The sequence below is a fragment of the Odontomachus brunneus genome, unplaced genomic scaffold, assembly GCF_010583005.1.
Source record: "Odontomachus brunneus isolate Ranch 3 - 2012 unplaced genomic scaffold, Obru_v1 Obru_scaffold_029, whole genome shotgun sequence".
In the NCBI taxonomy this organism is placed as follows: domain Eukaryota; kingdom Metazoa; phylum Arthropoda; class Insecta; order Hymenoptera; family Formicidae; genus Odontomachus; species Odontomachus brunneus.
In genome coordinates, this window is record NW_022639479.1 from 1,214,778 (window position 1) to 1,226,900 (window position 12,123).

At 36.0% G+C, this 12,123-nt stretch overlaps 1 protein-coding gene across 3 annotated transcripts in view; it reads left to right on the forward strand.

The window, feature by feature from the left end:
* The window catches only part of LOC116842978 (FERM, ARHGEF and pleckstrin domain-containing protein 1-like), a 38,902-nt gene extending 26,994 nt beyond the window's left edge, over positions 1-11,908 (forward strand). The window contains exons 12-21 of one of the 3 annotated variants that reach the window (XM_032812886.1): positions 6,665-6,864; positions 6,976-7,065; positions 7,319-7,694; positions 7,776-7,885; positions 8,038-8,178; positions 8,252-8,406; positions 8,833-8,957; positions 9,038-9,198; positions 9,331-9,590; positions 9,732-11,908. In XM_032812886.1, the coding sequence (XP_032668777.1) occupies positions 6,665-6,864; positions 6,976-7,065; positions 7,319-7,694; positions 7,776-7,885; positions 8,038-8,178; positions 8,252-8,406; positions 8,833-8,957; positions 9,038-9,198; positions 9,331-9,590; positions 9,732-9,807 (1,694 nt within the window). In that variant the 3' untranslated portion in view covers positions 9,808-11,908. Of the gene's footprint in view, positions 1-6,664; positions 6,865-6,975; positions 7,066-7,318; positions 7,695-7,775; positions 7,886-8,037; positions 8,179-8,251; positions 8,407-8,832; positions 8,958-9,037; positions 9,199-9,330; positions 9,591-9,731 lie in introns of those variants that run through there. The other 2 variants (XR_004377809.1, XM_032812887.1) reach the window with 2 other exon arrangements.
* Positions 11,909-12,123: the final 215 nt, after the last annotated feature.

Consider the following 12,123-nt stretch of genomic DNA (forward strand, 5'->3'; position numbering starts at 1 on the left):
TATATATATATATATATATATATATATATATATATATATATATATATATATATATATATATATATATAGGAGAAGTAGCTTTGTGAAGGTCGAAAGAGATATGAAAAAATTTATTGCGTGTCGGAAAGCGAAAAGAGACTCGCGCGATCGCCGTCGAGATGCCAATACGATGACGCTGAACAATCAGCGGCGGAATATTCGCGCGAGATACCGGTCGCCGGACACGTGAGAAATCAAGCGTTCATTTACTGCCTTACGTGTTGAGCTGTGATAGTAATGAAAAATAATCCAGCGGGAGACGTTAGAACTTTCCGCCTCGCGAGTCTCATTTTATATCGTGTTATTTTCAACGAGCGCAGTAACCAGCTAATAAACGCGATCGTCAAACTCACATCTCTAGTTGCAGCGTGGTACTGAACGTTCCCGCATCTTATTCACACTCACACCATTGTGCACGAGAAAAAAATTTAATCGAATTAATGAAATTTCCGATGAAATATGAGCGGATCAGAAATTCCAGTTGCAGTTACTAAAATTTTGTTCAAATTAATAAGACTTCTGATTAACTTGAACAAAAGTTTTCATTCATGTTGCACCAGAAATTTAATTAATCCAACTAAATGTTTTTTTCGTGTACAACACACGAAGCAAGCATATACGTATGCAGCCATACGCGCATACATACACATACACACCCACCCACACACACACACACACACACAAGTACGTATACTGTCACCTACGTCAATTGTGAACTACTTAGGAACCTTTTGGAACCATTACGTAGCGCCCCTGTCACGAATCACGAACGTATTTTTGCCACCTGTCACGATGTCTCGTCACGTTAACTCCTCGATCTCAATTGTGTAAAGTCCATTCTCTCGATTCACGTTCACACGCTCACTCAAATGTAATTTTCATCACAGTATCTTTACAGTGTATGTGTATGGAGAGATTACCCTCGGCTACTCTAACGTCCTCTTCTCTTCCCTCAATTTATTCGGACTTTATTCCGTTCAGTAATTGGGGAAAATGAGGTACGGCCGAGCGGCGTCAGGGCAGATACGAATAATCCGAGTAATCTACACTGTGATAAAAAAGGTTTTCAGCGTACTTTACTGTCTGAAGAACGCGAAGAAAGTTTACCTTTTTGATAAATGCAAAATATATGCGTTCTATCGCGGTGGATGATACATCGAGATTGTTCGAATATTCTCCGACGTTTGAAGGACCGATACCTCCTTTTCGCTATGAATCCCTTGATAATTCAAACTATCATAGTTATCGTTTACTATAACGAGAATATTCATGAATTCAGCAATAATGCCTGATGCCTGGGGTGAGCGATAGAAGTTCGTAACTGATGGATATTATCCTGTGTCCCCTTCGTTTTTACCGTGAGTTCTAAAGAACCATCTCTCGTGCTTCCCAGCATCGTAACTCGATAGTGGTTCAGGGGATCAATATATAAATATAACCCAAGCGTGACAGCAGCACGACTGTTATATATCGAGTAGTCAATCGCGGAACAACTTGCAGCGGACCCATTTTATAAACAGTTAACCCTCTGTCGTATCTCACGTCGCCCTTTCAGACGGTCTCGTCAATTTCAGATGTTCTTTTAATAACACGTGAGCATATCAACGTGTTCTTGACGGAAACTCAATGTTTGTCACTTAGTTTGTTTTTTTTTTCCAAGATATACTAATGTTGAAAGAAGTTATATGATAGAGGGTTGATGACTCGTGCTCGGTCAGATCTTTTCTGATTGAAGACATCAATAGACGCAGCAGTAATCTATCCTGTTTTACTAAGAATTGGAGAGAAAACTAATCAAAAATCGAGAAAGGCTTATATTCTCATTAATTTTGTTTTTTGAATACTCTTGAGAAAGTGCATTAAGAATATATATTGATACTTGTAATTTTTCAATTTTTCCGTAATCAGAGGCGAATTGGATCACCAATATACGAACACTCGAAGAGTGAATTGGTGGCGAAAGATTTTTACTAATTTTCGAATATTATTCGAGGCATTGTTCGTCGAAGTTTGAACGACCCGTGAAATAAGACGGGAGAAAGAAGTAAATTTCGCCTAACAAGTTCTTGACCATTTATAACGTAGGTGAGAATGAACGATGAACTTCGCATTTTCTTGGCACTGATCGTTTAAAAACGCGTTAAATTTATAGAAAACCAATGTACCATTTATTTATGTGAAACAGTAATTAATATTCATATTTTATATCTAGCACTTTGTATCGATCGTTAGTAGAAAGATGGTAATTTTAACAACCACTGTGGAAAAAACAACATTTGATGCAACTTGATACACATTCTATAAATCTAATATTTATAAAGTCTCTCTCTAATGTGTTCTCTTGTATCGTTGAGATGTACTTCCTAATGCCACGCAAAAAAAAATATGAACTCTTTGTTCCTTGTGGCGAGATCCAGGATTCCATTACATAAATTACGTATAAGTTCTTTACTTCCGGAAAGTAGAAACTCGCGTAGCGACATTTTTTGACGAGAGATAGTGCCAAATATTTTATAAATGGATTCATTGTCATCGGTGATTGAGACGACAGAATTCCTTTGGAAAAATTCTATTGTATGTCGATATAGATGCACTCTTAATAATTCTCCAACTTAAAGACACGCATCGATGTGGCAAAGATTTCCACGTGTTTTTACTATAAAACAAATTTGGCCAACCGTGATTTTAAAACGGTATTTACGAATTAAGATACTCATCAACTGCTCTTTTACAGAACTTTCTACTCTGATTCGGATATTTGTTGAGAATATTTGTCACGTGTCCAAATGGTACTCGGCTAGTTAATTTTATTAAAAGTGAAAAGAAAAAAAAAAGAGATTGATACTTATACTATAAACCGGTAAGCCATTGTTTTTACACTGTTGCAAGTTGTGTGCAGCTTAAGAATTGCGTTCCTATATTTTAATCTGTCAGTGTCAAACGTTCTTACAAGACTGTCGATTTTAAGAATAACGTTTATACGAAATATTCCATCCCGAGATTGCGAAGTATTACTTCATCTCGCATAATAGTGTCGTTTCCGTTGAAGATATTTTTCGTCTTCCAGTTTGCATTTCGCTGATTGTTTTAATTCGCACTTGAGTGTGCCCGACATTGAAGAATCGCGTGAATACGTGAGATAATCTCACATCAACGTCGATCATACGCGCATACTGTAAATTATTTCCTACGGGATCTCGTGCCAATGTGTGTGGAATCGAGATACAATGAAAAGATATTTTGGATTCTTTTATGCTATCCGCAGTTTATGTGTCGAAACGACTTATTAAAACTCCACTTTGTCTCTTCCAATGGCTTGCCACATGCAATAAGAGAGGGTCCTTGAAAAAATCATTGATGGTAATCACGCGTTATCGTTCCAACGTAACTTCGAGCTCGCTCATCTTCCGTTTCCGGTCTGCAAAGACGACGTTACTCGCGTGTCAACTGACTTTTGCTTCGATTTTTGAGCGTTCGAAATATATATCGACGTCCGTGTACAGAATGCCCCGTCACTACCGGCTGCCCTTTCCATCGTAAGCTCTCTGTGACAACTCGGAAAAGGAAGGAAAGCCAACATTTTTTTTTTAACGGTAGTTTGACAGACCTTCTTTGTTCGTGACATCTCTTGTTTTTATTGTCGATATTACAAGGGGTCGAGTTTGGTCAACGTAAATTTCTACAGACGTAAAATCAATCTGTTAATTAATTCGTTGGGACGCAAAGTTTTGTTATGTTCTTCGATATTCTGGACGCGGCCTTAACCTTCGAGAGAGAAAACCCTGCGATTTTGCTATTTTATGCAACTTCGCGTAATTATCGGAGCCTCGACGTCGAGGACATTCGGCATTCTTCTCATTTTTTTTCACCTTTTGCTACCTACGGTCGAAAGGGTAACTGGCGGGACACCCTGTATACGCGCACACGCACACACGCATATGCACGCATATATATCTATATGCGTGCGCGTACATGTAGCTGTGTAAAATGATTAGAACTCGATTCAACAGTCGGAACGAATGACGGTGGACAGGATAGTTGTTAGAGCAGAATACACCATTTAGAAGTACGTCGAGTGTCCGTCGTGTCGGCGTAACGCTCCCCCGTTTGTAATTTGTGTAACACTTTTTGATCGTTTATCGATATACCGTACTTGTTAACGCTATATATATATATAAATAAAAAAAGTATATATATATATATAAATATATCTGTTTTTACGCGGTGATTCCCCCGTCGAGGCGCGCCGTCGTCGAGTCGCCGATGATCGATTGTGTTCGAAACGGTAATAATCGAGGCACTCTCGCAGCTCTCGGTGGAAGAATGTGGGGGAATTACAGCGTCCGAAGGACGAGGAGAGCGGTATTCCAAGCGTAGGGAAATCTATTGTACATTGATTATTGATACATTAATTATAACAATAAATTATATACAAAGTCACATCGGATCTGCGTTAAGTAATTTCGCTGTTTTAATTTCTCTCTTGGGCGACTGAACCCAACGTTTGTTTTACGTTTTACGTTCTCCTCCCGTTTTCTTCTTATCTCTCTTTCTCTCTCTCTCTCTCTCTTTCTCTCTGTTTTCTCGTTCTTTTCTGTTCGTCGTTTTTTTCATTGTCTGTTCCCACGCGCCATCAGACGACTGACATTTTAATTTCGGGACCCACGTACACAAACGCCCGGTTCCACGCTGTTCTCTCTTCGTTTCTCTTGGTTTTACATCTATTGATTTCCGTCGGGATCGGACGACAGTATTTCTATGGCTTCATACGCGCGCGATGTGGCGCCCCAGTCTTTCTCTTCTCTTTCTTGTTTCTTTCTTCAATATCGTATTTCTTTATCGCAATGCCGGATTCGTCGCTCGACCGGATGTCGACAATACTATGTGTGAGTAATCCCTTCAAATGCCTGTCTTAGTTGTGGATATTTTTTACGACTTTCTTTGTTTTCATTCTCTTTTCGTCGTTATATCTCATCATTCGTCTGCTGAAGTAGCACAAGCTCCCGCTTTCGGCCGCGAGTCTGGGCTCTTCGTCGCATTTGCATCTCTTGACGAACGCGAATTATCGCGTATTGTCGTCTCGAGCTCCACCACGAGCTCTCGTGACCTAAAGATGCGAAAATTGCAACTTGAATCGATGCGATAATTGTAGACTTCATGCGAATGCGTCGTCAGCCTGCACTCGTATCCGAGTGATTTTTATGTCATTAGCCAATGCAGAGAATAGGCGGAGTACAGCTTATTTCTAGTTACTACACTGTATGATAATACACCACTTGTTTTTTACTTTCTCATTGCGCTATCTTCGCGGCGAGTTGAGTCCGAGATCGGGAACTCGCCGTTGAAAACATTTCATCGTCCGTTCGCGAATGTTGCGCGACCTCGACGCGAGGTGCTGTTTACATCCGCATGCGATTTGCGTTCTTATGCCGATGAAGTAGTATGTTACACGTGGTTTAAAAAAATCAATGTTGATTTTCCATCTGGTTTCTTATATGCCGCTGCTTAACTACTCGCACCTGACTAGAAATTTGTCTCGTGCTCTCTTGATCAAGTTGATTTCATGCTCCAATCAGTTATCTGGTTTGTGTAAGGTGATGTTATCGAGTTCTAATAAGTTCGTGTAACGTGGTAATCAGGATCTTATTAATAATAAGGATTATTAACAATTTGATTCTAATTAATAGTTAGAAGCCGACAAAATCATTTTATACAGACCAGGTAACTAATTACGATCAATCTAATCAAGACTATGTGCTGTAAATTTCTAATCGGGTATTTGATTATAAGCGCGTTCGCTCAGGCATGGATTCTCGTGGGAATGATACCGCATACATTTGGCTATGACTTTCGTTTCTGATTATTTTACGAAGATAGCTTAGCTCCGATGTTGTTTTGCAGCCCACTTTGCATTATTTCGCCCTAGTATCATCGCGCTTTTCCGCAAGAAAGAGAATCGATTTCTCTCGATTATTCAAATTAAAGATAATACTTGCACGTAGCCCGCTCAAGATGATTTTTCGAGATTGTCAGCCGCAAGAAACGGCTTATGCGCGCCTTTATTTTTAGCACAAATGCATTCTGATGTTTCGTATCCACACCTTCCCTCATGTTGTCGCTAAAATGCCGTTGCTAAAAGTATGAGAGATTCCTTAGCGATGAATTATATATCAAAATTTTAATATTTACACTATTAATTATACTCGTTAACCAGAAAGCAGTGGTCCCATGACGTTTGTTATAAATTTTATGATATCTCTTACCGATCTCGTGAGTAATTGTCTCTCCGTGCATGTAAACTTACGAGTAGAACCGATTTCATTGTTTATAGATAAACACTTATCATAAGTATCGCCAATTCACGAGACTTTTGCGCAAGCATTCGTCATTTTTGAATCAGCCATCGATATTGTTTATTTTTCGCACACTGCAGAGATACTCAAAATGGAAGGAAAAGAAAAAAAAACAGTGCACTGTAGCATGCGTGCCTATATTCAGATCTTACGTTTTCTCAGATATCTCATCGACACACACTCATTTTTATCTTCTAGTTTTATTTTTCACACCTTTTTTCACATGTTTAACGAGATCGCGATTTGGTTGTCTAATTGAGATTTACTTGCAGATGTCGAAGCCGAAAAGCAGGAGATATCTAATCAACGGGAGAACAATAATTCTGTATACGCCGCTGAGAAATCTCCGGATAAACGAACGAACGGTGGGATTGAAGTGAACAACGCGGGTGTCGTAAATTCGCCGGATCTCAGTCCAGTAAAGAACGCGCGAAACGGTGAAACGGAAGAGACAGAAGTTAGAAAGACGAAGGTGAATGTGCCATTTAAAGTTGACCACTACTGTCGTTTTCACATAAATTTATTTCGTCGATTTTTACTTATCCTTGCGCACTTCATTAAAATCTATTATTTTTCTGTCCAGAGATGGCCAACTGACAAAGCGTACTACATAGCCAAAGAGCTCCTCATGACAGAACGAACGTACAAGAAAGATTTGGACGTAATTAACGTGGTAAGTGAAATAAAGCTTTTGCGTCTGTTGAAGCAAAGAAGTTTTATTCTAGATAAGATGTTTTCTCTTCGGTATCTGCAGAATACTTAAGAAATTATATATTAAATATTTTAAAAATTATATTTTTAATACTTTTTCATTTTTGTATAATATGTGTTATAACTATCATAATTATGTGTCATAATTCGAAAAGGAAATCAATTCCACGAAACTCTAAAAGACCGAGTTAAAAAAAAAGTTTGAATGCGTACAGTGGTTCCGGGAGGAAGTGTCCAGGGAAGCGGAATTAGAAGGTGATGCCGTAGTCTCTCTAATCGAGTTACTCGCCGACGTGCACAATCCATGTCTCCAGGAAATGGAGGCACGATTGGCACGTTGGGAGGGTAACGCTCGTCACAACATCGGTGACTTTTTGTACAATACATTGCTGAACGTCTTGCCTCTCTATGACCAATACCTGGAGAATTTGATACCGGTATTAGAGAAGATGGAATACTCCACGCGAATGTCGCGACGCTTCGATCAGCTCTGTCGAGACTTCGAGTCGCAGAAGCACTGTTACCTGCCACTAACTTCATTCCTATTGAAACCTTTACAACGATTATTGCACTACAACAGTATTATCGACAGTGAGTAGGCTGAGCGATACTGATTATTAAAATCCAGTACACGCTAGTCAGTTCTTAACTTTTCAAATTGTTTTCTGTCAGGATTATTGGATCATTATCCGAAAGATCACACTGACTTCGAAGATTGTCTGGCAGCAAGAGATAGATTAGGCGAGACATTGCTCGAAGGACTTACGGTTATCAATCAAGCGGTAAGAAAATTGTAATAAAATATGTTTAGTATGAGAATTTCATAAATAAGTAAATGAAATTGTGTGAGAATAAGTTATTTGAAAAATAGTTTGGAATACAACGATACATTCGTTTTAAATTTAATCCTTCTAATTTGTTTCAATCTTTCCAGCAAAATCTGGTACAGTTATGTGAAATGCAAAGAGACATTACTGGCTTTGACAATCTGGTGCAAGAAAACCGAAGATTTATCAGACAAGGATGTCTACAGAAATACAGCCGTAAAGGCTTCCAACAACGTATGTTCTTCTTGGTGAGTTTCCTACATATTTTTCATCAGTTAACGCATTGAATAGCGACTGGATCAATACTGTTTGCTTTCATAGTTCTCAGACGTGTTACTGTATACATTCCGTACTCAACAACCAACTCAATGCTTCCGAGTGCACGGTCAACTTCCATTAAAAGGAATGAAAATTCAAGATGCGGATAATAAGACTGGAACGGATTTTGCATTCATTATCGATGGACAAGGGAATCAGTGAGTATCGAATTCCTCTACTTATACTGGATGACTAAGAATATAATAAAGGATAAAAGAGATAGTAAACGGTCGTTAAAAGGCCGTATCATTATTAAAGAAGTCAACTCGCTAAACTGATCTTATTGAAGCACATGTACTGCCGATGAAAGTCTTCTCGTCAGTATGTAGCTTTGTCTCAATAGAATACGTTTCGTAATTTTTAACGTATAGTGTGAACCGTCGTCTTAAAGTACTTATCTAAATTAATTTTAGAATAAATTAGTGAGATTTTCACAAAGAATAGTTTGTAAAATTTCTTGAATATGTTGAAATCAAGTTTCTTACATGTTGTTTAGGGGAAAGAAATTTATATAAGGATAGAAAAGAGTTTCAATATATCTTAATAAAATAATATATCATATTTAATAATTAAATTTTGTGCAGGTCTCTAACGGTTGCAGCAAGTAACGAAGAAGAGAAGGAGAGGTGGATAGAAGATTTGAATATGGCTATAATACAAGCTGATGCGTCAGATGCGAAGATGCCGTATTTAAATTTAAAATCTTGCAGTAAGTGTTTACTGAAAATGAGAAGATCTTTATCGAGCGGGAATAAGAAATTCAATCAAACATTTGCCTCTGTACAAAAGTTCTAGGTTCGGCTGACGAAGTAGGAGATGGAGTAGGACTAGAAGTAGATCGGACTAGTTGCGGAGGTGCGAAAGCCTCGCAACGTAGTAACACAACAGTTCATGTTTGTTGGCATCGCAATACAAGTATTAGTTATAGCGATCAACTACGTGCGTTCCAAGTATGTTAAATTTGATACTTTCGTTATAGCGAACTATTAGAATAAGTCACTAGTATTTGTCGTCAGAAGGAACGACTAAACGGATTTGGATATTCTAAAAATTAATTAGTTATATAACATAAACTGTTTTAGAACCAGCTTAGTGGATTTCTTTTACGGAAATTTAAGAACAGTAATGGTTGGCAAAAGCTTTGGGTAGTATTTACCAACTTCTGCTTATTTTTCTACAAATCTCATCAAGATGACTTCCCATTGGCTAGTTTACCATTATTGGGATATACTGTATCTACACCATCGGAAAAAGACGGCATTAATAAAGACTTTGTCTTCAAGCTGCAATTCAAAAATCATGTATATTTCTTCCGAGCAGAAAGCGATTACACTTTTGGAAGGTAAAACATCGTTTACATTCATATTATTTATCTATTAAGATATGACTGGTGTTGTGTATAAATTTTGCATATATTATATATATATATATATATAATTACAAACAAAAAATATATAATAATAATAAATTTTCATATTTTCAGGTGGATAGAAGTCATTCAAAGTGCAACTCAACAGAATCATGTCTCCGCTAACATGAATGGAAAAGAAGAATATTAAAATCTGATTTTTCTTCTTTATATCCATAATTAATGAAATAATCGTTAAAAATTGAACAATTTATTAGGATATTATTCCACAGGGAATGATCTCGTAAATAACGAGAAAGTCTAAATATTTGGCCTTATACAATTAAAATCAAAAGTCATAATTGATCACTTGGTTCTGCCAGGAATTTCTTAATTTTAAAGGCAGTTAAAACTTCTAGGGCAAGCAAAAAGAAATATAACGCGCGTGTAGAATAATGTAGAAAATTGTTAGAAACGAAAGTATAAAGCAGAAAAATTATATGTACAAATTGCAGGATTTTATGTGATTTATGATTTGATATAAATTTAATGAATGATGTTTACAGTTTTCAAACGAGTGATAAAAATCTCGATATTATGTCACAAATTTATGGAGAGATATATATATTGAAAAAGAATTTTATATATATATATATATATATATAAATATAAGAAAAAATATGTACATATATAATATTTACACATATACTTATCGCATTTGTCTAGAAAAGTTTTATAACGAAGTCCTTTTTTAATATCTGCTGTACATTGAGCGATAATTGTGCGGCCAACTCGCAATCAATGGTGACTATACATTATGCAACATATTCTTGCTCAGTTTTTTTTTTTGAATGTTTCTTTTGACATGACTCATGCTTTATACTTTTATACGATTGATACATCTTTGTTGCATTATAAGTAAGAGAGTTGTTATTAAACGCGCGATTTTACTCAGTGTAAAACGGATATAACGTTATAATTTCATCTATTTGCATATATTTACATTAGTAATATATTTTTAAAACACATTCTGCAAAGAAAGACTTGCAACCAGTCACAACAAATTATACGATTAGTATTAATGTCGGACCAATTTTTTATTTAAATCTATTTAACAATTGATGTTTTTAATAAGACAATAATTTAACATTTCTTTTTTTTTATATTATTCAATTAATGGAACACATAATATGGGCGAGTAATTATATTTTACTCTGTAGTCGTAGGAAAATGCTTATAATTTTGCAACTTCTAAGTAAATGGTGCCATCGAGCTTTTTAAAACCAGTATATGGCAGTGTCCGCCAAAACTGGAAGAAATTCTGCAACAAAAGATGGCACGATATGCGCTATATTATAACATATTAATGTTATTACTGTCTTTATCGCGTGATTATTCAAATAACGAAATTTATAATCCTATCTATAAACCCGCCCTAAAAAGTAAATCAAAGAGATGAATAATTATTAAATTATTAAGTACGTTTAATTATCAACTCAAACAATGCAAACGTCCGGAGAAAATCGTGATGATGTGTCAGTCTATCTAATCGCATCGTTCTTTAAATGTTGGTGCACACTTAAAGAGATGTTCTTTGGACCTTTGTGTCGTTTCGAGAAAAATTGTATAAGTTAGATTACAATTAATATATAACGTCAAAGAGAAGAATTAATTATGTGCATTTCTCGGTTGCGAACCTATGCATATGTACGTAAAGACGAAGGCTTACACAAATATATTGTGGTATAAAGGCATGTCTGTATAGAAGTTCGTTTAAGGTCTAGATCATTGTTTAGTCCTCAGGAGTGATTTTGGCTTTGCCTCGTAAAGAGCTTATTAGCCTACGATGCTTTTTGAGCGTTTGAAGACCTAACAGATAGTAACATTGTTATAATATTATGAGAAACTCGGCGACATGACGATTGATGACATAAACATGTCACATATTTCTCTCATATTATTTAAATAAAAATACCTACATTAGATTTATATAAGTTAAAACATTTTTGCTACATTTTATAATCCATATCATTTCATAGTCTTTACATAACACTGATACTTTCTTATATGAAATTTTTAATTTTAACAAATGACTTTTTAAGTCCATCAATTCAAATATCGAAATAGTCTATCTATTTCAAGTATAGATTTTTTAACGATGGACCATCACCGCATATATTTCCAATATATCTTTCCTAAGTTGCCATCTTATATATCTAATCCTTTCCTAAGCAATAAAATGAATGTAACGTCGTCATACATTATGTATTACCGTCACTATATTTTGCCGCAATAAATATGTATTAACAATATCTTTTCCTCACAAATAGAATCGAGTGATTTTTAAGAGATTTTTAAGAGATACATATCTCTCAAAACAGAAATTATACTATCAATATAGACTAATTGTGAAAGTAGTTTTATAAAAAGTTGAAGGTAATATTAAAATTTCTTTTCCTTCGAAAAGAGATGACGATAATGATAATTATATTCTGCAGTTAATTCTACAAATGGACTTTAATAAAAT